The 26,668-nt window shown below is 40.9% G+C and overlaps 1 protein-coding gene and 4 long non-coding RNA genes across 5 annotated transcripts in view; 3 read left to right on the top strand and 2 right to left on the bottom strand.

Annotated features, from left to right (window-relative positions):
* LOC138974802 (uncharacterized) overlaps positions 1-26,668 on the top strand; it is a 204,367-nt gene that overhangs the window by 32,577 nt on the left and 145,122 nt on the right. Inside the window, exons 6-7 of the mRNA XM_070347531.1 lie at positions 2,199-2,493; positions 11,673-12,022. Of these exons, the coding sequence (XP_070203632.1) occupies positions 2,199-2,493; positions 11,673-12,022 (645 nt within the window). The remainder of the gene's footprint in view (positions 1-2,198; positions 2,494-11,672; positions 12,023-26,668) is intronic.
* Positions 4,343-6,284, bottom strand: LOC138974082 (uncharacterized). The gene is made up of 2 exons (XR_011458296.1): positions 6,146-6,284; positions 4,343-5,545 (listed from the first exon to the last, which is right to left on the bottom strand). It is a non-coding gene; the product is annotated as an uncharacterized lncRNA (long non-coding RNA).
* On the top strand, positions 6,444-8,862 carry LOC138974081 (uncharacterized). The gene is made up of 3 exons (XR_011458295.1): positions 6,444-6,575; positions 7,678-7,778; positions 8,461-8,862. It is a non-coding gene; the product is annotated as an uncharacterized lncRNA (long non-coding RNA).
* Positions 15,892-18,129, bottom strand: LOC138974084 (uncharacterized). Its single transcript, XR_011458298.1, has 3 exons — positions 17,946-18,129; positions 17,277-17,374; positions 15,892-16,563 (listed from the first exon to the last, which is right to left on the bottom strand). It is a non-coding gene; the product is annotated as an uncharacterized lncRNA (long non-coding RNA).
* LOC138974083 (uncharacterized) lies at positions 18,179-20,285 on the top strand. Its single transcript, XR_011458297.1, has 2 exons — positions 18,179-18,375; positions 18,912-20,285. It is a non-coding gene; the product is annotated as an uncharacterized lncRNA (long non-coding RNA).

The following is a 26,668-nucleotide window of genomic DNA, read 5'->3' on the forward strand; positions in this document are numbered from 1 at the left end:
TCTAGAAAAAGCTATTCAAAGCAAACGCCCTGTTTTTAGGGTCTTTGTTCAAAGTTGGACAGTTTTGAACGGGAGTTTCTTCTCGACCAGAAGCCTGCCGGCAATTGATCATAATTGAGGTTGTCTTTTTACATGGTTAACTTCGCGATTATTTTGCTGTACCAACTATTGTCTGCCTTCTCCAGGCATGGGAATTGAAAAAAAAATCGACGAAAATTTGCTTTTTGGCAGACATTAAGTCCCATGCCTGCTTCTCATTGACAAAAATCGTTTCAAAATTGGCTGAAAGTCGCACATGGGAACATCACTAGTAGGACAGGACGTGAATGAGGTTACACCGTACACCTGCTGACATGTGTGTGAAGGGTGCTGTGCTAATACTGCTGTTATGAAAACAAACAAACCCACCACCACCACTACCGCCACTCTTTTATTACTACTTCTGCTGTTTCTGCCACTGTTTTATATTTGTTTAAAACACCCACACACAACATGTTGGTAATTTTCATTAATGTTCCTTTCATCGTCATCATCTTTTCAATATCATCATCATCATCATCATCATCATCATCATCATCATCATCATCATCATCATCATCATCATCATCATCATCATCATCATCATCATCGTGAACAACAATAATTATTGTCGTCGCTGTTGTTGCGGCAAACGATACTGACAAAACAATGTTTCTGATTTCCTTATGGGGCTGTCACACTTTAGCGTTTTAGAGATACTTATGTCTAGCGTATGAAAAGTAAAAAAAAAAAAAAGTCAATACGTTGGCATACGTCGAAAAAAAAGCATCTAAATTTGACTAATGCATAACGTGTTCATAGCGTACGTCTAACTTATTTGAAACACATCACTAACTTATATAAAACTTATGGTAGCGTATCATAGCGTATGTCTAGCGGCCTCGCCTTATGCCCAACGTATGAGTAACTTACGAGAAACCTATGCGCAGCGGGCTCGGCGTGTTTCGAACGATCACGTGACAATCACAATAAATATTGCGTCAATCTCAGACAGAACATTATTCCACACTGTGCGAGCAACCAACATGGGTCCGAAGAAGCAGACTGCTAACAAGAGCCGCAGAGGAAGAGCCATTTAAATACAGGGACAGCAACACGCCAATCATACGCTAGGTGTACGGTAGCGACACGTTCAATAAGTTACACGATCGTCAGACATACTTCTAATACGTTAGATATAGGTAAGACATAGGTTACAAGTAAGTTACTAATACGTTATCGATAAGTTAGCTGTATGGTACACCTTCCTGCTAGCGTATTTCGACGTATCTCAACGTATCTCGACGTATGAGTAAACTACCTGTAACGTATTTAACATATTATGCGTAGCGTAAGTCTAGCGTATGCCTAACGTATGAAGAGTACGTCGGCATACGTCCACACATTTTGAACATGTTCAAATTTTTGTTCTCGGTCTCAGCATACAACAACGTATGCCAGCTTATACCAGCGTGCTTTTAACGTATTACTACTTATAAGAAACCTACATCTAACTGATGTCAAACGTATTCCAGCGTTTCGAAGAAAATTCTCATAAGACAGCATAAGTTACTGCTATACGTTATAGTGTGACAGCCCCATAACAGTGCTCTGACGTCTTAGTCGAATGAATGACGCGATGTGTATGACGTTGTTTTTTTGTCAAGTTTTACTTTATCGTCATCGTACCAGAAGGTTCTAGTTTTGGAGGACGGTTTGTTTTGTGCACGCTGTGTGTGGTGTCTGATTCCATCCAAAATGTGTCAACTGAAGGAAAGGCATCCAGCTGACTCGGAGAAAAGTTTGTTCATTTAGTCGATTTAGTCTCCATGAAATTTAATTTTCCAAAATAAGAATTTTCTTAGCAGATATATCCATTTTGTTATGCTTATTGCTATGTTCCTGATGCTGTGTTTCGCGTGTAACTGGTGAAACGGACTCAATGTAACAGAGCCTTCCTTTCACATTGTATTGGAATACATGTATATTGTTTAGGTCATATTTTATGTGTGAACAGGTAAGACAGTTCTGGTACTGCAGGGGTTGAGGTGGCTGATCGCGGGCCTACATCTTCCCTATCACCAGGGTCACGATGTGCAAGTCGTCTCTACGTGCAACACTGCCTTGTTTTCACATTGCCCTGCAATATATTAACCTTAATATTGTTTGTGATCCAACAGGTAAGACGGTGGTGCTGGTGCTGCAAGGCTTGCGGTGGCTGCGACAGGGGCACGATGTGCACGTCCTGTCAACACGGTACGCCACCCGGGCCGTCAGCACATCCATCAAACAACAGCTGGAGATGTCGCTGAGCGCGGGCCCGACGCCTTCCCTGACACCAGGCAGCGTGTCGTACCACCGATATGATTTCTTAGGCAGGGAGGCTGATGTCGAGCAGGCAGTCACCGACCTCTTGGCACGTGTGAAAAACGGCCACCTACACGTCTTGATCGACGAGGCGAGCTTTGACAGCAGGTTTGTGTTCATACGTGTGGGTGTATGTATGTGTGTGTGTGTGTGTGTGTGTGTGTGTGTGTTTGAGAGAGAGAGAAAGAGAGAGAAAGTGAGAGAAAGAGAGAGAGACAGAGTGAGTGAGAGAGAGAGAGAGAGAGAGAGAGAGAGAGAGAGAGAGAGAGAGAGAGAGAGAGAGAGAGAGAGAGAGAGTTAACTGTCTGATTCATGTAACTCACACCACCGTGTACGAGTGGAATTGCATGTTGTTTTAACCACAGTGTGCGTAAATTGGTAAAATATCAAGTGACATATTTTTTTAAGTTGCGGATAACGCATTACTATTACCCAGCCAGCACCCCGATATCGGTCCGATATCGGACCGATATCGGATACGATATCGGGTCGATATCGGATTCCGATATCGGTCCGATATCGGATTGCAAATCGGGTCGATATCGGACCGATATCGGATTACGACATCGGACCGATATCGACCCGATATCGACCCGATATCAGTCCGATATAGAGAATCGGTATCGGCCTCATATCAGATCCCGATATCGGCGCGATATCAAATCCCGATGTCAGATTGCAAATTGGGTTGATACCGGGTCAATATCGGATTACGACATTGGTCCGATATCGGTCTGATATCGGTCCGATATTGGTCCGATATAGAGAATCGATATCAGATCCCGATAGCGGACCGATATCGGATTGCAAATCCTGTCGATATCGGACCGATATCGGATTACAACATCGGACCGATATCGACCCGATATCGACCCGATATCGGTCCGATATAGAGAATCGGTATCGGCCTCATATCAGATCCCGATATCGGCGCGATATCAAATCCCGATGTCAGATTGCAAATTGGGTTGATACCGGGTCAATATCGGATTACGACATTGGTCCGATATCGGTCCGATATCGGTCCGATATTGGTCCGATATAGAGAATCGATATCAGATCCCGATAGCGGACCGATATCGGATTGCAAATCCGGTCGATATCGGATTACGATATTGGACCGATATCGACCCGATATCGGTCCGATATAGAGAATCGGTATCGGCCTCATATCAGATCCCGATATCGGCGCGATATCAAATCCCGATGTCAGATTGCAAATTGGGTTGATACCGGGTCGATATCGGATTACGACATTGGTCCGATATTGGTCCGATATCGGTACGATATAGAGAATCGATATCGGATCCCGATATCAGATCCCGATATCAGATTGCAAATCAGGTCGATATCAGTTTGATATCGGATCCCAATATGGACCGATATCGGATTGCAAATCGGGACGATATCGGGTCGATATCGGATTCCGACATTGGACTAATATTGGTCCGATATCGGTACGATATAGAGAATTGATATCGGCCTAACATCGGGAACCAATAATGGACCAATATCGGGAACCGATAAGGGTGGTGCCCTTCTATGGTGCCCTGGTGGTGCCCTTCCGTCAATTCCTTTAAGTTTCAGCTTTGCAACCATACTTCCCCCGGAACCTGAAAACTTTGGTTTCCTGGAAGCTGCCCGCAGAGTCGATGAAGCAAAACCAGCGAATAGTTGGCATTAATTATCTGATCATCTTTGAACCTCTGACTTTACTTCTTGACTAATGAAAACATGCTTCATGCTTGGCAATTGCTTTCGCACTTGTTCGTCTTTGACCTGCACTAAAACTTGCTGTAATCCGTAAATATTAGATTTCTGGCCCAAGAACAGAAGAAAATTTAAAAGGAGACAGAAATGATAAGATGAAGTAGTTGATAAACATTGTCACACAAGTACAAATGAAAGTGAGTCAATAAACATTGTCACACAAGTACAAATGAAAGTGAGTCAAAGGCAGAATGAGAATAATTTAATAACCAACTGTATCATTGAAAACACATAAGTTACCAATGCAACATAAACAAATTACAACTATCAATTAAAATTCAACAGTTAATACAATTAATAACTGACCTTGTGATAAGATAACTCATCCACTGAAATGTCATCCACTCTGCTGCCAAAGGACGGGCTTGAACCCATGACTCACAGCATTGCAGAGCAGACCACTAACCAATGGGTCCCCACCGAATAATTATGGAGTGTCACGATTCATGTGACCCATCAAAGTCAAAGTATTTAATTCCATAAGGCGATAGCCCCCTTGGAATAAGGAAATAACAATAACTTCACAAAACGCATGAATCAAATTAACACAAAGGAGACGGGAAAATCGTCGCAAACGGATAACCAGTTATGAAATCAATTATAACTAAATAAGTCTTTCGATTTGCAACAAACAACGGACTGGTCACGCAACGGTTCTGTCCAGTCATGATAATCAAAACAAATGATTGTTACGCTCCAATTCTTCACAAGGGTGGGGAACGGGAAATGTTCAGACCATCTCTTTTATCCTCACGGTGCTTTCCTCGCTCATCCTCTGAAACATATCAGCTAGGTTAGACCATTGATGTTCTTTGTCTCCGTCATATCTGGCATCGTCTGTCACCTTCCGCCTATCAGCGTCACTCGCAACAACATCACTCCGCACCATACAGCCTGAATCTGACACTGTCAGCTGCGATTGAAAGTTGGAGACACACAACGTAGCACCACCGACGCACTTTTTCATGGCCGCCTTTGTCGAACATCAAAAACGCAGTATCGCCATTGTTCAGTCGCCACAACAGTCGGTATTGAACGATGTCAGCCCATTCTCCGACATAATTGCACATAGCATTTGTTCCAAAACAGTAGGCCTAGGGAATCCTTGCAGAGGCATTATATCATATATATATATGTAGAGGCATTATATCATGTAGAGGCAAAATAACACAAAATGAAGAGAGAGTGAATCCGAGAGGCGTGTTCCTTGCTGGCTGTCAGCTCATTAGCACTAATTTTATTTACCATCTTCATCTTAGTCCTCGTTTTCTGTGTTGATCTTCGACATCCTCCCACCATGTAGACGATCCAACAATCCTGTCAACCACTTCGCAAGCACCTGTTCGAATTGCTTGTTGTCGGTTTGAATATGGCGCTTCCTCACGGCCAGCTGCAGTAAAAAGATTAACCGTTATGAGTATGACGCAACAAGATGATCATATAAAATGTTGACATTGTATGAACATGTTTGTGCTTTCATAAGGAGACATGCTGTCTGCAAAACCTCCCTCACCTTTCATTTGTTCTTCACCATTTCTTCCATCACTGGCAGATTTATTTGTCTACATTCAATGTGTGTGTGTGTGTGTGTGTGTGTGTGTGTGTGTGTGTGTGTGTGTGTGTGTGTGTGTGTGTGTGTGTGTGTGTGTGTGTGTGTGTGTGTGTGTGTGTGTGTGTGTGTGTGTGTGTGTGTGTGTGTAGAGAGGTATTTTTATAAATCTGAAAGAATAAAAACTGTTTATTATGCACAACAGAACCATAAAAGGATTCTTAGTTAAAATCACCATTTTATTTTTACAACAACAATAAAGAAAATCAGCAACCACCTAAACACACACAGTGACACAAACACACACAGTGACACACACACACACACACCTAAGAAACAAACACACTTTTTAGTCTCATATATTCCAAGAGAAAAAAATACATCAAGTCTCAATAATTAGCAAAACTATCTTCTAAGTTCATAGGCATAGGCGATACTCACTCAACGTTTTACGTGATGCATGATGATCGATTGTTTGGAACACTCTTGAAACCAGTCCAGTTCTGTCTTCCTCCTTCTGTCTTAGTATTGGACTGTCCAGTCAGGATCGTTTCTGATGTTGTATAACATAGTGCTCTAGCAACTGCCTGTTTTCAATCTTCCCAACGCATTTCGCCATTTGTTTACTCAGTAACTGCCGGACAAGTAATTCTGAGTGACCTCCCGTGATCGCCAAGGGACATTACTCTCGGACTTTTCTCTGTCGAATCGAACTCAAGAAAGTTTGTACTGTATTTTCGTTTTTAACACTCCTGCAACTTCAAAGCCAGTGTGTCTGCTGATATAAGATAACATGCTGCACTTCAGCATATATCAGGACTACACAATACAGATCTTATGACGCTGAGCGAATGGCAAATGGAACTTTCAGGTAATGTTACTCAGGGCCGGACTAGGCGAAGAGGAGGGGGGTGGTTGCCAGTGTGGCGGCAGGGGCGGATCAGTTCATTTTATGGGTGGTTTTTTTCAAAAGTATATTGTGAAGATATGGGTGTGAAGGCGCAAAGCGCCGAGCCGACGGCGCAAAGCGCCTAGCTTGCTAGGGGGGTCCGGGGGCATGCCCCCCCGGAAAATTTTGAAAAAAAGGATGCAAAATGGTGCAATCTGGAGCATTCTGAGGATGATCATTACCAGTTTCAGGCAGCAGATTTTGTCACTGATTAATACCCCAAAAATTGAAACTCAATGTAAAATAAAGAAATGCATACCTCATTCAATATTTTTATTTTTTGGCTGGGGGGGGGGGTCCGGAAACCCTAGAACCCCCCCCCCCCCCCTCGTTGTGGGGGTCAGGGGGCGAAGCTGATGGGTAGGTCATATTATGAGATAGGAAAATGGTCGCTCCTTGCATGAAACGGCATAAAATAAGCAATAATAAAAAAAAATTAAATAAGTAAGGTACATGTTTAGGCTAGGGGGGGGGTTGCGCAACCCCCATAACCCCCCGGTAGTCCGGCCCTGTTACTTCACTGTGTGTTGTGTTGTAAATTCATAATCATATTCATAAGTTCAGAATCCGTTGGCATTGTGATTGTTGACTTATTTTTGATACGAGTCACCAATATCAAAGCAATATCATGCATAACGATTGGAAAGGTGAATTTATCTCTCTTTCTCTTTCTTTCCTGCCTTCTGTCTTTCTAGTTTCTTGCTCTGTCTGTCTTTCTCAGTTTCAGTCTCTCTGTCTGTTTCTCTCTCCCTGTCTGTCTGTCTGTCTGTCTCTCTCTCTCTCTCTCTCTCTCTCTCTGATATTTTATTTCTCTCTGTCAATCTGATAATTGCCACACATTTTCACACATTTGTTCAATCTCACAGCTTCTGGTCTAATCCATTACTGTACAGTAACATTTATAAGAGATCTCAGAGAGTTATTTTCGAAAATCGTCTTTTCAAAGACACTTAAAACAAGTTTTGATTGACCACTGTTCTCTAAGTACTGTAATGCAACTCACACATCAATGCTTTCATTGCAGGGTGGGAGGAATTACCATGAGGATACCAGAAAGCATTCACAGGGATGTAAAATTCTACAAGTTACAACCCTGACAAGTGACATTCTGGCTTTTGAGGCCAAGTAAGTGTGTGTGTGTGTGTGTGTATGTGTGTGTGTGTGTGTGTGTGTGTGTTTGCAGGTAAAATCCACGTTAACGCTTGATGAATGTTCCAGCAGTCATATTATATTTATAACTGAAAATCATTTATGAGAGAAGGCAGTGTTGTTGTCAGGCTTCAGTCTGGGGTCATTAATACATGTATGCTTTTGACGCATTGTTCTAAATCTTGGCTGGTCGACCATCACATCAATTTCGACATAAAGAACTATAAGAGGTCTTCTGACAGAACAATTTGTTGTAGCCGGGACATCTGGACCTATACATATTTTTAGTCCAGGTCCAACTGACATATTATTGTCTTACTCTTACTCAGTCTTAGTCTTGGAAAAAACTTCGGGAAGGTGTTCTGTGTGTGTTGGGGGGAGGGGGGGGGGTTGTTATCCATGCCAGGCAGCATTGACTAAGAGCATTTCATTCAAACACAGAAGAATGCTATCAAAGTTAGCATATATATACACACAAGTAAATTCAACAAATATTGGCATAATGCAAAGACAATGTAAACCTTATTTACCTTCAGTTAGAACTATATTTAGCAAAGAGCATTAACAAAGAAGACATAATTATAGTGTTTACACTGAAGTTCTCAAATCACACTGAATTCTTTATGTTTTAAGATTGTTGCATTCTCTGTCTTTGCAGATGTCATAGCATTTGGAGCAGATCTTCAAAGTCTCCTATTGCAGACATGCCATCGTCTGCACTGGTTGTATCAACAACTTTTTCCAAGGCTGGTGCTGCAGATTTAACAAGTATATATCGTCTGCTGCAAACTCAACATTAACAACTTCTCTGTCTGCTCCTGCTTCGAATTCAACAATTCTTGTTGTCTGGTGCTGCTGCAAAGTGAATGACTTCTTCGTTTGCTGCTGCAGGTTTAACAAGTATATCGTCTGCTGCAAATTCAACAACTTCTTTGTCTGCAGATGACGCTACAAATTCAACAACTTCTGTGTCTGCTCCTGCTTCAAATTCAACAATTCTTTTTATCTGCTGCTGCAAAGTGAATGACTTCTTCCTCTGCTGGTGGTGTTGCAAATAACCTCATCTTTCCTTGTGTCTCTGGCATCATACGGATACATGTACAAGATACCTAGCTGTGCGAAGACTATTTTTTTTAAACCCAAAAGATGGAATAGAATTGGTAAATTTCTAGGTACAGAACCTAAAAGTGGGATACATGTATCCAAACTCACTTCCAGAAACTTTAGAACTTCAACTTCCGACATTTTTATCATGGTTTTATGGTGTGTGTTTTTTTAAATGTACAGTATATTATATCATGGAAATGATGAATAAATGTTTAGAACATATTCTCACAACATATTTCTAATGGTTTTATTTATTTGTCTTTTGTTTTGTTTCATGTTAGCATGCACACTTCCTTCTTCTTCTTCTTCTGGATTCGTGGGATGAAACTCCCACGTACACTCGTGTTTTTGCACGAGTGGAATTTTACGTGTACCGTAAAATCCCTAGCATAAGCCCACCATCTAGCAAACGCCCACCCCCCACTTTGGGCCAAAAGTTGTGCACAGGGGTAACTACCTAGCAAACGCCCACCCTGCTTTTTTCAAAGAGACTATAGGCTCACTTTCACTAGGATTTGTGCAGACTGTTCTAAAAGTCATCTTTTTCTCCTTCTTTACCTTTTCGTGTTTCTTTCCTTTTTTCTTATTCTTTGTCCCCTCTCCTCACTCCCGCCCATCGTTCATGTTTTTTCGAGTTTCTCTTCTCTTTTTTTTCCTAAGTTTGTGGGTTTTTCTTTCTCAGAAAGATTGGGCCTTTTGAAGACAAAATCCTAATTCAGTTCACGTTTCATTTCCAAAGACGATCGTGTAATTTCTTCCCTGTACAGAAAGAAAGGGCTTCATTGGTGTTGACATTTCGACATTTCATCAAGTTTCTTTTCCACGGAATTGTGTTGTTATTGTTTGTCCTTGCAAAGGTCTGGCGATTTTCTTTTTACTTTATAAATTTATATGAATGACTATATATGCTCGTGTTGTTTTCAGAAGAGCCAGTCCTTTTCTCTCTCTCTCTCTCTTTCTCTCTCTCTTTATCTCTCTCTTTCTCTATCTCTCTCTCTCTCTCTCTCTCTCTCTCTCTCTCTCTCTCTCTCTCTCTCTCATGGTTGGCCTTCTTTGCCTCAAAGTCCTTTTTTTTGGTTGTTTTCCTTCACTTCTACTCACACGACCTAACTTACATGCTTTCGGGGTTTGTATTCACTCAAATACACGGTTGAGCACAACACTTACTTTGTGCAAAGGGGTCTATCCCTAGCAAACGCCCACCCCCCAATTTTGCCCTAAATCTGTGCACAGGGGGGGTGGGCTTATGCTAGGGATTTTACGGTTACCGTTTTTATGTGTGGTTCTTTTTATGTTTGCACTCAACATAAAAAACACACGTTTGAATAACTTGAATCTAACCATTATATTGTGCTTTTTATTTGGTAAAATTGACATTAGCCGTAAACGAAAATTAACTTTAATTTAACTTTATATTATGGTTTTGTTTTAATGAACGTTCATTTAATGTTAATTTAACGTTAAATTAACGTAAAAACTAAACGTTTATCTCATGAGCAAACTTGGAATCCGATATCGGGCAGATATGGGATATCTTGGTCTGAGGGAGAAAAAAAATTCAAATAAAAAGTTTAATTATAGTTTTATTTTGGTTCTTTGTATCGGACCTATATCCAATATTGGCCCAATGTCGTAATCCTATATCGACCCGATTTGAAATCCGATATCGGGATCCGATGTCAACCCGATATCGTATCCCGATATCGGTCCGATATCGGTCCGATATCGGTCCGATATCGGGGTGCTGGCTGGATATCTCGGACCAAGATATCCGATATCTGCCTGATATCGGTCGGATATTGGATTCCAAGTTTGCTCATCAGATTAACGTTAAATTAACGTCAACTTTATTGGCCCAATGTCGGAATCCAATATCGGTCCGATATCGTATCCGATATTGGTCTGATATCGTGCCAATATTGGTGTGATGGATGGGATTGTATTGGCGATGATGTGAAAACTTGGAATCCAATATCGGACCGATATCAGAATATCTTGGTCCGAGGAAAAAAAAAAATCTCAATAAAAAATTTAATTATAGTTTTATTTTGGTTCTTTTTATTTTCGCACTCAACGTAAAAAATACACATGTTTACATAACGTTAATCTAACCATTATATTATGCTTTTTATTTGGTAAAACTGACATTAGCCGTAAACAAAATTAACTTTAATTTAACGTTATATCCGATATCGGTCCGATATCGGTCCGATATCGGATTCCAAGTTTGCTCATCAGATTAACATTAAATTAATGTTAACTTAATTAAAGTAAAAAGTTAACATTAATTTAATGTTAATCTGATGAGCAAACTTGGAATCCGATATCGGTCCGATATCGGTCCGATATCGGATTCCAAGTTTGCTCATCAGATTAACATTGAATTAATGTTAACTTAATTAACGTAAAAAGTTAACATTAATTTAATGTTAATCTGATGAGCAAACTTGGAATCCGATATCGGTCCGATATCGGTCCGATATCGGATTCCAAGTTTGCTCATCAGATTAACATTAAATTAATGTTAACTTAATTAACGTAAAAAGTTAACATTAATTTAACGTTAATCTGATGAGCAAACTTGGAATCCAATATCGGACCGATATCGGACCGATATCGGATATCTTGGTCCGAGATATCCGGTCAAATCCGATATCGGACCGATATCGACCCGATATCGTGTGCTGACTGGGTATCAGCTTACCATGTCTCATGTGAGTGTGGCACACATCTCTAACAACATGTCTCCATTCTGTGTCACAGGGCTAAGCATGGTCCCCGTCTCACACGCCTTGTAACACGCCTAGCGCAGCAAGTACCACACCTGTACCTGTGGTGTGCCGGTGTTCTTAACCGCGACATACCCCCAGCACTGCAGACACAGGTGTTCACTGTCCCCCTCCGCTCGGCGCCCGCCGTCCTGCGTGAAATACAACCCGTGATTCACAGGTTTGCTGTCCACGACTACAGCGACAGCGGCGTGCCTGCCCCTGGGGACGGGCTGAGCGTGACTCGGCTGAGTCACCATGGCAACGCTCACACAGGTCGGTGCCCGTTGGACTGCGCACAGTGTGGACAGGATATCGCTGTCGAGCTGCGCCGTCTGGGTGTGGGTAAGTTGTGCAGCTGATGATGATGATGGTGATGATGATGATGATGATGATGATGATGATGGTTGTGGTGGTGGTGATGATGATGATGATGATTGGGGTTTGTTTTTGAGTGAGGGGTAAACCTTCCCGTTCCCTAATGGTGTTTTACCACCCCCCTTCCCCCTCACCCCCCCCCTCAACCCCCCCCCCCCCCCGAGAATATATTGAAAAGTCTTTGCTCAAGAACTAAATTTTCAATCAAATCCAAAGTCAGGTCAGTCTGCAGGGAGAAAAAAGGACGTCATTTTTATTGACGTAAACTTCAAAATTACGTCATGACGTCGAAGTTTTGATGTCTGTGTTTGTTGAAAATGTACACACTTTGTGATGATTTTATAAATCAAGTGTGTGTGTGGGAGGGGGGTTGGGCGTGGTGGGGTGTGTGTGTGCTTGAGAAAACAAATACACGGATAGGTTGTGTCTTAAAATGTAACGAATGTTTGCTAACATACATGACTATTAATCAAACAAGACTGTGTAACCGTTACAACCGTCTTTTCCCTGCAGGGAGCAGCGCCGCCAACAGTCCCTCCCGGCTGAGCTACCGTGATGTGTTCGTCCTGACCAGAAGCGACGATCTACATGATGACGTCACAGATGAGGCAGGGCGGGTGACGTCACCAGCTAGCGGCGTGGTGCAGGGACTGAAGGATGCAGGTGTACCGGTGAGTGTGTTGGGGGATCAAGACTGGAGACACAACAGGGCGAGGTGGCAGCGAGCTGTGCAGGACGTGGCGGTGGCGGCAACGGACAAAGTGACAGTAGCGATGTATCACTGCCCAGTCAGCACACGATATCGGGTCGATATCGGTCCGATATCGAATTTGACCGGATATCTCGGACCAAGATATCCGATATCGGTCCGATATCGGTCCGATATTGGATTCCAAGTTTGCTCATCAGACTAACGTTAAATTAATGTTAACTTTTTACGTTAATTAAGTTAACATTAATTTAATGATAATCTGATGAGCAAACTTGGAATCCGATATCGGACCGATATCGGACCGATATCGGATTCCAAGTTTGCTCATCAGATTAACATTAAATTAATGTTAACTTTTTACGTTAATTAAGTTAACATTAATTTAATGATAATCTGATGAGCAAACTTGGAATCCGATATCGGACCGATATCGGATTTGACCGGATATCTCGGACCAAGATATCCGATATCGGTCCGATATCGGTCCGATATTGGATTCCAAGTTTGCTCATCAGATTAACGTTAAATTAATGTTAACTTTTTACGTTAATTAAGTTAACATTAATTTAATGATAATCTGATGAGCAAACTTGGAATCCGATATCGGACCGATATCGGACCGATATCGGATTCCAAGTTTGCTCATCAGATTAACATTAAATTAATGTTAACTTTTTACGTTAATTAAGTTAACATTAATTTAATGTTAATCTGATGAGCAAACTTGGAATCCGATATCGGACCGACATCGGACCGATATCGGATTCCAAGTTTGCTCATCAGATTAACATTAAATTAATGTTAACTTTTTACGTTAATTAAGTTAACATTAATTTAATGTTAATCTGATGAGCAAACTTGGAATCCGATATCGGACCGATATCGGACCGATATCGGATATAACGTTAAATTAAAGTTAATTTTATGTTTACGGCTAATGTCAGTTTTACCAAATAAAAAGCATAATATAATGGTTAGATTCACATTATTTAAACATGTGTTTTTTTACGTTGAGTGTGAAAATGAAAAGAACCAAAATAAAACTATAATTAAACTTTTTATTGCGATTTTTTATTTTTTCCTCAGACCAAGATATTCTGATATCGGTCCGATATTGGATTCCAAGTTTTCACATCATCGCCAATACAATCCCATCCATCACACCAATATTGGCCCGATATCAGACCAATATCGGATACGATATCGGGTCGATATCGGACCGATATTGGATTCCGACATTGGGCCAATAAAGTTGACGTTAATTTAACGTTAATCTGATGAGCAAACTTGGAATCCAATATCCGACCGATATCAGGCAGATATCGGATATCTTGGTCCGAGATATCCAGCCAGCACCCCGATATCGGACCGATATCGGACCGATATCGGGATATATCCCAATATGGGACCGATATCGGATTTCAAATTGGGTCGATATAGGATTACGACATTGGGCCAATATTGGATATAGGTCCGATACAAAGAACCAAAATAAAACTATAATTAAACTTTTTATTAGAATTTTTTTTCTCCCTCAGACCAAGATATCCCATATCTGCCCGATATCGGTCCGATATTGGATTCCAAGTTTGCTCATGAGATAAACGTTTAGTTTTTACGTTAATTTAACGTTAAATTAACATTAAATTAACGTTCATTAAAACAAAACCATAATATAAAGTTAAATTAAAGTTAATTTTCGTTTACGGCTAATGTCAATTTTACCAAATAACAAGTCGCGTAAGGCGAAAATACAACATTTAGTCAAGTAGCTGTCGAACTCACAGAATGAAACTGAACGCAATGCAACGCAGCAAGACCGTATACTCGTGGTCCACCGCTCACGGCATAGGCAGTGAAATTGACAAGAAGAGCGGGGTAGTGGTTACGCTATGCTGCATAGCACGCTTTTCTGTACCTCTCTTCGTTTTAACTTTCTGAGCGTGTTTTTAATCCAAACATATCATATCTATATGTTTTTGGAATCAGGAACCGACAAGGAATAAGATGAAAGTGTTTTTAAAGAGATTTCGAAAAAAAAATTTTGATAATAATTTTTATATATTTAATTTTCAGAGCTTGTTTTTAATCCGAATATAACATATTTATATGTTTTTGGAATCAGCAAATGATGGAGAATAAGATAAACGTAAATTTGGATCGTTTTATAAATTTTTATTTTTTTTTACAATTTTCAGATTTTTAATGACCAAAGTCATTAATTAATTTTTAAGCCACCAAGCTGAAATGCAATACCGAACCCCGGGCTTCGTCGAAGATTACTTGACCAAAATTTCAACCAATTTGGTTGAAAAATGAGGGCGTGACAGTGCCGCCTCAACTTTCACGAAAAGCCGGATATGACGTCATCAAAGACATTTATCAAAAAAATGAAAAAAACGTTCGGGGATTTCATACCCAGGAACTCTCATGTCAAATTTCATAAAGATCGGTCCAGTAGTTTAGTCTGAATCGCTCTACACACACACACACACGCACACACGCACACACACACACACATACACCACGACCCTCGTTTCGATTCCCCCTCGATGTTAAAATATTTAGTCAAAACTTGACTAAATATAAAAAGCACAATATAATGGTTAGATTCAAGTTATTCAAACGTGTGTTTTTTATGTTGAGTGCAAACATAAAAAGAACCACACAAAAAATATAATTAAACATTTTATTAGTAATATTTTATTTTTATTTTGGGTTGGTTTTTTTAATTTTATTCTTATTTGAAGATAATTTAGCTTAGTCGTTTGTGTCTGCTGATGTTGTAATGTTATATATAAATTCAAGAAGTCCTATATCATATTTGACCGGATATCTCGCAAGACCAAGTGCGCACGGAAAAGATCCTGTAATCCATGTCAGAGTTCGGTGGGTTATAGAAACACAAAAATACCCAGCATGCTTCCTCCGAAAGCGGCGTATGGCTGCCTTAATGGCGGGATAAAAACGGTCATACACGTAAAATTCCACTCGTGCAAAAACACGAGTGTACGTGGGAGTTTCATCCCACGAATCCAGAAGAAGAAGAAGAAGGAAGTGTGCATGCTAACATGAAACAAAACAAAAGACAAATAAATAAAACCATTAGAAATATGTTGTGAGAATATGTTCTAAACATTTATTCATCATTTCCATGACATATACTGTACATTTAAAAAAACACACACGATAAAACCATGATAAAAATGTCGGAAGTTGAATCAGTTCTAAAGTTTCTGGAAGTGAGTTTGGATACATGTATCCCACTTTTAGGTTCTGTACCTAGAAATTTACCAATTCTATTCCATCTTTTGGGTTTAAAAAAAATAGTCTTCGCACAGCTAGGTATCTTGTACATGTATCCGAATGATGCCAGAGACACAAGGAAAGATGAGGTTATTTGCAACACCACCAGCAGAGGAAGAAGTCATTCACTTTGCAGCAGCAGATAAAAAGAATTGTTGAATTTGAAGCAGGAGCAGACACAGAAGTTGTTGAATTTGTAGCGTCATCTGCAGACAAAGAAGTTGTTAAATTTGCAGCAGACGATATACTTGTTAAACCTGCAGCAGCAAACGAAGAAGTCATTCACTTTGCAGCAGCACCAGACAACAAGAATTGTTGAATTCGAAGCAGGAGCAGACAGAGAAGTTGTTAATGTTGAGTTTGCAGCAGACGATATATACTTTTTAAATCTGCAGCACCAGCCTTGGAAAAAGTTGTTGATACAACCAGTGCAGACGATGGCATGTCTGCAATAGGAGACTTTGAAGATCTGCTCCAAATGCTATGACACCTGCAAAGACAGAGAATGCAACAATCTTAAAACATAAAGAATTCAGTGTGATTTGAGAACTTCAGTGTAAACACTATAATTATGTCTTCTTTGTTAATGCTCTTTACTAAATATAGAACTGAAGGTAAATAAGGTTTACATTGTCTTTGCATTATGCCAATATTTGTTGAATTTACTTGTGTGTATATATATGCTAACTTTGATAGCATTCTTCTGTGTTTGAATGAAATGCTCTTAGTCAATGCTGCCTGGCATGGATAACAACCCCCCCCCTCCCCCCAACACACACAGAACACCTTCCCAAAGTTTTTTCCAAGACTAAGACTGAGTAAGAGTAAGGCAATAATATGTCAGTTGGACCTGGACTAAAAATATGTATAGGTCCAGATGTCCCGGCTACAACAAATTGTTCTGTCAGAAGACCTGTTATAGTTCTTTATGTCAAAATTGATGTGATGGTCGACCAGCCAAGATTTAGAACAATGCGTCATAAGCATGTATTAATGACCCCAGACCGAAGCCTGACAACAACACTGCCTTCTCTCATAAATGATTTTCAGTTATAAATATAATATGACTGCTGGAACATTCATCAAGCGTTAACGTGGATTTTACCTGCAAACACACACACACACACACACACACACACACACACACACACACACACACACACACACACACACACACACACACACACACACACACACACTTACTTGGCCTCAAAAGCCAGAATGTCACTTGTCAGGGTTGTAACTTGTAGTTTACATCCCTGTGAATGCTTTCTGGTATCCTCATGGTAATTCCTCCCACCCTGCAATGAAAGCATTGATGTGTGAGTTGCATTACAGTAGAGAACAGTGGTCAATCAAAACTTGTTTTAAGTGTCTTTGAAAAGACGATTTTCGAAAATAACTCTCTTGAGATCTCTTATAAATGTTACTGTACAGTAATGGATTAGACCAGAAGCTGTGAGATTGAACAAATGTGTGAAAATGTGTGGCAATTATCAGATTGACAGAGAGAAATAAAATATCAGTGAGAGAGAGAGAGAGAGAGAGAGAGAGAGAGAGAGAGAGAGAGAGAGAGACGGAGGGGGACGGACAGACGGACAGACAGACAGATAGACAGACAGGGAGAGAGAAACAGACAGAGAGACTGAAACTGAGAAAGACAGACAGAGCAAGAAACTAGAAAGACAGAAGGCAGGAAAGAAAGAGAAAGAGAGATAAATTCACCTTTCCAATCGTTATGCATGATATTGCTTTGATATTGGTGACTCTTATCAAAAATAAGTCAACAATCACAATGCCAACGGATTCTGAACTTATGTATGAATATGATTATGAATTTACAACACAAGTCACACAGTGAAGTAACATTACCTGAAAGTTCCATTTGCCATTCGCTCAGCGTCATAAGATCTGTATTGTGTAGTCCTGATATATGCTGAAGTGCAGCATGTTATCTTATATCAGCAGACACACTGGCTTTGAAGTTGCAGGAGTGAACGGTAAAAATACAGTAGAAACTTTCTTGAGTTCGATTCGACAGAGAAAAGTCCGAGAGTACTGTCCCTTGGCGGCCCGACGGGAGGTCACTCAGAATTACTTGTCCGGCAGTTACTGAGTAAACAAATGGCGAAATGCGTTGGGAAGATTGAAAACTGGCAGTTGCTAGAGCACTATGTTATACAACATCAGAAACGATCCTGACTGGACAGTCCAATACTAAGACAGAAGGAGGAAGACAGAACTGGACTGGTTTCAAGAGTGTTCCAAACAGTCGATCATCATGCATCACGTAAAACGTTGAGTGAGTATCGCCTATGCCTATGGAACTTGGATTCGTTGGAAGATAGTTTTGCTAATTATTGAGACTTGATGTATTTTTTTCTCTTGGAATATATGAGACTAAAAAGTGTGTTTGTTTCTTAGGTGTGTGTGTGTGTCACTGTGTGTGTTTGTGTCACTGTGTGTGTTTAGGTGGTTGCTGATTTTCTTTATTGTTGTTGTAAAAATAAAATGGTGATTTTAACTAAGAATCCTTTTATGGTTCTGTTGTGCATAATAAACAGTTTTTATTCTTTCAGATTTATAAAAAATACCTGTCTACACACACACACACACACACACACACACACACACACACACACACACACACACATTGAATGTAGACAAATAAATCTGCCAGTGATGGAAGAAATGGTGAAGAACAAATGAAAGGTGAGGGAGGTTTTGTAGACAGCATGTCTCCTTATGAAAGCACAAACATGTTCATACAATGTCAACATTTTATATGATCATCATCTTGTTGCGTCATACTCATAACGGTTAATCTTTTTACTGCAGCTGGCCGTGAGGAAGCGCCATATTCAAACCGACAACAAGCAATTCGAACAGGTGCTTGCGAAGTGGTTGACAGGATTGTCGGATCGTCTACATGGTGGGAGGATGTCGAAGATCAACACAGAAAACGAGGACGAGGACTAAGATGAAGATGGTAAATAAAATTAGTGCTAATGTGCTGACAGCCAGCAAGGAACACGCCTCTCGGATTCACTCTCTCTTCATTTTGTGTTATTTTGCCTCTACATGATATAATGCCTCTACATATATATGATATAATGCCTCTGCAAGGATTCCCTAGGCCTACTGTTTTGGAACAAATGCTATGTGCAATTATGTCGGAGAATGGGCTGACATCGTTCAATACCGACTGTTGTGGCGACTGAACAATGGCGATACTGCGTTTTTGAAGTTCGACAAAGGCGGCCATGAAAAAGTGCGTCGGTGGTGCTACGTTGTGTGTCTCCAACTTTCAATCGCAGCTGACAGTGTCAGATTCAGGCTGTATGGTGCGGAGTGATGTTGTTGCGAGTGACGCTGATAGGCGGAAGGTGACAGACGATGCCAGATATGACGGAGACAAAGAACATCAATGGTCTAACCTAGCTGATATGTTACAGAGGATGAGCGAGGAAAGCACCGTGAGGATAAAAGAGATGGTCTGAACATTTCCCGTTCTCCACCCTTGTGAAGAATTGGAGCGTAACAATCATTTGTTTTGATTATCATGACTGGACAGAACCGTTGCGTGACCAGTCCGTTGTTTGTTGCAAATCGAAAGACTTATTTAGTTATAATTGATTTCATAACTGGTTATCCGTTTGCGACGATTTTCTCGTCTCCTTTGTGTTTATTTGATTCATGCGTTTTGTGAAGTTATTGTTATTTCCCTATTCCAAGGGGGCTATCGCCTTATGGAATTAAATACTTTGATTTTGATGGGTCACATGAATCGTGACACTCCATAATTATTCGGTGGGGACCCATTGGTTAGTGGTCTGCTCTGCAGTGCTGTAAGTCATGGGTTCAAGCCCGTCCTTTGGCAGCAGAGTGGATGACATTTCAGTGGATGAGTTATCTTATCACAAGGTCAGTTATTAATTGTATTAACTGTTGAATTTTAATTGATAGTTGTAATTTGTTTATGTTGCATTGGTAACTTATGTGTTTTCAATGATACAGTTGGTTATTAAATTATTCTCATTCTGCCTTTGACTCACTTTCATTTGTACTTGTGTGACAATGTTTATCAACTACTTCATCTTATCATTTCTGTCTCCTTTTAAATTTTCTTCTGTTCTTGGGCCAGAAATCTAATATTTACGGATTACAGCAAGTTTTAGTGCAGGTCAAAGACGAACAAGTGCGAAAGCAATTGCCAAGCATGAAGCATGTTTTCATTAGTCAAGAAGTAAAGTCAGAGGTTCAAAGATGATCAGATAATTAATGCCAACTATTCGCTGGTTTTGCTTCATCGACTCTGCGGGCAGCTTCCAGGAAACCAAAGTTTTCAGGTTCCGGGGGAAGTATGGTTGCAAAGCTGAAACTTAAAGGAATTGACGGAAGGGCACCACCAGGGCACCATAGAAGGGCACCACCCTTATCGGTTCCCGATATCGGTCCATTATTGGTTCCCGATGTTAGGCCGATATCAATTCTCTATATCGTACCGATATCGGACCAATATTAGTCCAATGTCGGAATCCGATATCGACCCAATATCGTCCCGATTTGCAATCCGATATCGGTCCGATATCGGGATCCGATATCGGTCCGATATCGGGATCCGATATCAAAATGATATCGACCCGATTTGCAATCTGATATCGGGATCTGATATCGGGATCCGATATTAAGCCGATATCGATTCTCTATATCGTACCGATATTGGACCGATATCGGACCGATATCGGACCAATGTCGTAATCCGATATCGACCCGGTATCAACCCAATTTGCAATCTGACATCGGGATTTGATATCGCGCCGATATCGGGATCTGATAGGAGGCCGATACCGATTCTCTATATCGGGTCGATATCGGGTCGATATCGGACCGATATTGGTCCGATGTCGTAATCCAATATCGGTCCGATATCGACCCGATTTGCAATCTGATATTGGGATCTGATATCGGGATCCGATATTAAGCCGATATCGATTCTCTATATCGTACCGATATCGGACCGATATCGGACCAATATCGGACCAATGTCGTAATCCGATATCGACCCGGTATCAACCCAATTTGCAATCTGACATTGGGATTTGATATCGCGCCGATATCGGGATCTGATATGAGGCCGATACCGATTCTCTATATCGGGTCGATATCGGGTCAATATCGGACCGATATCGGTCCGATGTCGTAATCCGATATCGGTCCGATATCGACCCGATTTGCAATCCGATATCGGTCCGATATCGGAATCCGATATCGACCCGATATCGTATCCGATATCGGTCCGATATCGGACCGATATCGGGGTGCTGGCTGGGTGGGTGCATGGCCTGGAGCGGCGCGTGGTGGCCGTGTTACAGGACAGACGTCAGGCTGATGATGATGCAGGGACGACTGATGAGGTGATTGATCTTAATGACAGGCTGAATGCAGTATCACGCTGCACCACACAGCTCATCACGGTCCGCACGCCTCCTGTCACCACCACCACCCCGCCATCCCTTACAACAACCACTACCCCTGCCACGACAACCACCCACGCCACAACCTAATACAACAATTACTACCACCGCCACCACCACAACGACCGCCGACACCAACAGCGACGACGACCACCACCGACAAGAGGAGGAGAGACAGGAATTAAGTGTGTCTTGTGACATGCCGCCATCAACACCATCGTCACCACCTCTACCATGAGCTTCACCACTGGCGTCATAACCACCACCACAACCACCACAACACCAAAACCACCACCACCACCAACAACAACAACAACACAACAACAACAACAACAACAACAACAACAACAACCGCCACCAACACAAGAACATTGCCCAAAACACATCAGGTTATTCCTGGTTTTCACAGAGTGTAATTACTTAGAGATTGCCAGAGCAAGACTTCGTCAGTTCTATGACGCAAAACAAGAATTGACGTCATCGTGCTTCTGTTTTACAAACGTTTACTGCCTGTTTGAAAAGTCGATAGCAAATCATGGCATTTCTCAAAAAGCACCAACAATAACACACAATTATTTTTAAATAAAAATGTTTTTGCTCTTCTATATCTGTCTTAGGTATTATGTGTGTGTGTGTGTGCGTGCGTGTGGTGTGTGTGTGTGTGTGTGTGTGTGTGTGCCTGCGTGCGTGTCTATGTGTGTGTATGTGTGTCTGTGTGTGTGGTGTGTGTGTGTGTGGTGTGTGTATGTGTGTGGTGTGTGTGTGTGGTGTGTGTGTGTATGTGTGTGTGTGGTGTGTGTGTGTGTGTGTGTGCCTGCGTGCGTGTGTATGTGTGTGTGTGTGTGTTCACGCGCGCGCATATTTGAGTGCGTGGCTGCATCATACTGTACATTCTTAGTGTAAGCTGAAGACAACTCAAACCTGACACACTTAATGTGTTTTATGATCACTGTTGTCCACATTTCGAAGTCTCCGCTATCACAAAAAAAACAACCCCACAACGGTGCACTATCTCAGAAACATTCTACAAAATTAAGTTAACAACACTTTTCAAGAAAAGACAGTATACAGTAAGTCACCATCTTGAATTTCCCTCCATCCAGAAGGGAGATAACTGCAATTTAATCTATCATGTAAAAAACGACAACCTCAAAACAAATCAAACCAAAAAATCTTGAACAAAACACACACAAACAAATAAAAAAAGAAAGGCGCCCAGCTTGTAGGTTGATCTTTGTGATAACCCTCAAACACATAGACTGCTGACGTTTCAATATCGAGGATACAAAAACAAGAAATGTTTGTTATTGGAATGTTTAATAATTGTTGATAAAACAAGTCATTCACTTGTCTCGTTTTCGGTCACAAATATAGGCTAACGTTCCAATGAGTAACCTTTCTTGTTGTTGTTTTGTGTCGATCTTTGTGGTATGTTTTACTCAGTGATGATGCTTGATGGTGGCTGTTTGTACAAGTCCAACACTGTAAACTGAAGTATTCCACTTTGGAACACACGTTTTGCAACCAGTTGTGAACACGCATGGTAAACATTTAATAGTGTTTACCACGTGTTCGACTTTTTCAGTAGAATTGTATAGTAGTTCACATAAAAACAAAAAGACGAAAGCTTGAATTTTTCAGGGCGCGAGCAAGAAAACGGCTGTTGATGATTATTAAAAAACCTACCCAAATCCAAAGCTTCAAATTGTGCACAGTATAAATTATATTCATTCACTTTTTCACACAAAGCCAACAAGAATTAGGACATTTCAGTTGCACATCAGGTTGTTATTGTGAAATACAATTGTCACCCTCTTCACCTCCACTTTTACGCACGAAGTCAATTACAAAATCATCTATCAATCAATCAATGAGTCTTATATCGCGCATATTCCGTGGGTACAGTTCTAGGCGCTCTGCAGTGATGCCGTGTGAGATGAAATTTTATACGGCCAGTAGATTGCAGCCATTTCGGCGCATATTTACCTTTCACGGCCTATTATTCCAAGTCACACGGGTATAGGTAGACAATTATTAACTGTGCCTAAGCAATTTTGCCAGGAAAGACCCTTTTGTCAATCGTGGGATCTTTAACGTGCACACCCAATGTAGTGTACACGGGGGGAGGTTCGGACACCGAAGAGAGTCTGCACACAAAGTTGACTCTGTGAAATAAATTTCCGCCGAACCTGGGATCGAACTCACGCTGACAGCGGCCAACTGAATACAAATCCAGCGCGCTACCAACTGAGCTATATCCCCGCCCACAGTACACATTTCTGTAATGGTTTAAACAAAATGTTATTCATAATACATGACACGAAACATTGAACAGTATGCAACGAGGACACGAACTCAAGCAAAAAAGCCTACATCACGTGACCAAAACAATACAATATCAGCTAATCATTTAATATACAGATGGATTTATAACGTATTTGATTAGCTGTGTGTAATAAATTACAAAATCAAAAGCTATTCCTGATCACTTATTTTACACGGATGCAGACATGTCGACACAGTGCAGTACATGGCGAAAGGAAGTAAGGGAAGTAACTGCCTGAAAAGTGCCCGACCCGGAAAATAGTCAGCTACTTCCCCTATCCAGCTTCGCCTGCTGACTTGACCAAGTCAAATAGTGACCCACTTCTAGCGTATGTTTGAGCGAACGAGGAAAAGGAAGAACAAGAACAAGAACAAGAACAACAAGAACAAGAAGCATACAAAATACACACACTCTAAACAAAAATTCCACTTTAAAGCACATTTGTGTAACAAGTTTTGAACACTTTGTGATATATAGTCCACAGTTGTACAAGCAAAAGAGGCACACATATGAAACACATCGTATTCACAGGTGTTCATTTCAACACTATGTGTGCCGAGCAACTTTTGCCAGTAGAGCTGTGTACTGAATGTCACAACATGTTGATCACTTGTTACAGAAATGTGTACTGAATGTCACAACATGTTTATCACGTGTTACAGAAATGTGTACTGAATGTCACAACATGTTTATCCCTTGTTATAGAAATGTGTACTGGATGTCACAACATGTTTATCACTTGTTACAGAAATATGTACTGACTGTCACAACATGTTTATCACTTGTTACATGATAAATGTGTCTTTCCGTCTGTCTGTCTGTCTGCATGCACACACGCAATCATCCGCTAAAGATACGCCCGCACGCACGCACGCACACACGCACGCACGCACGCGCACATTCACATGGACATACACACGCACTCTCTTTTTCTTGCTCAATAACAACAACAACAACAACAACAACAACAACAACAACAACAACAACAACAACAACAACAATAACAACAACGACAGAGATAAAGAGAGAGAGAGAGAGAGAGAGAGAGAGAGGGAGAGAGAGAGAGAGAGAGAGAGAGAGAGAGAGAGAGACAGAGACAGAGAGAGCGAGACAGAGAGAAACAGAGACAAAGACAGCAAAAGAGAGACACAGAGAGACTCAGAGTTTCTAAACAAGCGTGAAATAAAGAGACAGAGACACTCTATCTGTGCACCGACATCACGTGCACATGACGATGCAAAAATGTAAAATATTGTGCAGTTTAAGTAATCCTTTCGACGGTTGAAAGTGAATCATGCCGTCGAAAAACGCCATTTTTGAGGATAGGCGTGGTCAAAAACCTGAGGCGTTATACCCAAATATTGCTCAAATCCAAGAAACACATTTTTGACCAGAAGAAAGGCAGATCTTCAAATACACGTATGTTTCTGACCTAAAAAAAAAATCTGCTGTTTCACATCTGGAAAAATATCCTTAACTTTTTGTGCTCAGTGTAGTTTACTATTCGTGCTATATATCCACAACAATGCACACTGTGAATTATGTGGGAACTAGTTTACTGTTGGTGCACACTGTGAATTATGTGAGAACTAGTTTACTGTTGGTGCACACTGCGAATTATGTGAGAACTAGTTTACTGTTGGTGCACACTGCGAATTATGTGAGAACTAGTTTACTGTTGGTGCACACTGTGAATTATGTGAGAACTAGTTTACTGTTGGTGCACACTGCGAATTATGTGGGAACTAGTTTACTGTTGGTGCACACTGCGAATTATGTGAGAACTAGTTTACTGTTGGTGCACACTGCGAATTATGTGGGAACTAGTTTACTGTTTGTGCACACTGTGAATTATGTGGGAACTAGTTTACTGTTGGTGCACACTGCGAATTATGTGAGAACTAGTTTACTGTTGGTGCACACTGCGAATTATGTGGGAACTATAGTTTACTGTTTGTGCACACTGTGAATTATGTGGGAACTAGTTTACTGTTTGTACACACTGTGAGTTATGTGGGAACTAGTTTACTGTTTGTGCACACTGTGAATTATGTGGGAACTAGTTTACTGTTTGTACACACTGTGAGTTATGTGGGAACTAGTTTACTGTTTGTGCACACTGTGAATTATGTGGGAACTAGTTTACTGTTTGTACACACTGTGAGTTATGTGGGAACTAGTTTACTGTTTGTGCACACTGTGAATTATGTGGGAACTAGTTTACTGTTTGTACACACTGTGAGTTATGTGGGAACTAGTTTACTGTTTGTGCACACTGTGAATTATGTGGGAACTAGTTTACTGTTTGTGCACACTGTGAATTATGTGGGAACTAGTTTACTGTTTGTGCACACTGTGAATTATGTGGGAACTAGTTTACTGTTTGTGCACACTGTGAGTTATGTGGGAACTAGTTTACTGTTTGTGCCATATCCACAACAATGCACACTGCGAACAATGTGGGGAACTAAACTTGGCCAAAACGTTATTGCAACAAATTTCAGTCAAACCAAAAGTAAAGCATTAATCCCCGTGTCATTTCATTAAAACTTTATTTGACAGTTAAGGCCGTTCACTTTAACATTCAGGGCCATCTTTTGGATTACATATTTCTTTTACAGGGATCACGTGACCGCCGCTCAAGTAAGGGTACCCTCAAAATCGACCAGACAAAAACGGATGGGCCGAATACAAAATCGACAAAAAAAATCACAATAGGCAAAACTTTGCAAATTTGACATGCGAGAACCTCAAATCAGTTAGCCTATCTACCTTGCGTATTTCGCGTGCTA

Source organism: Littorina saxatilis, linkage group LG8 (assembly GCF_037325665.1).
Source record: "Littorina saxatilis isolate snail1 linkage group LG8, US_GU_Lsax_2.0, whole genome shotgun sequence".
Classification (NCBI taxonomy): domain Eukaryota; kingdom Metazoa; phylum Mollusca; class Gastropoda; order Littorinimorpha; family Littorinidae; genus Littorina; species Littorina saxatilis.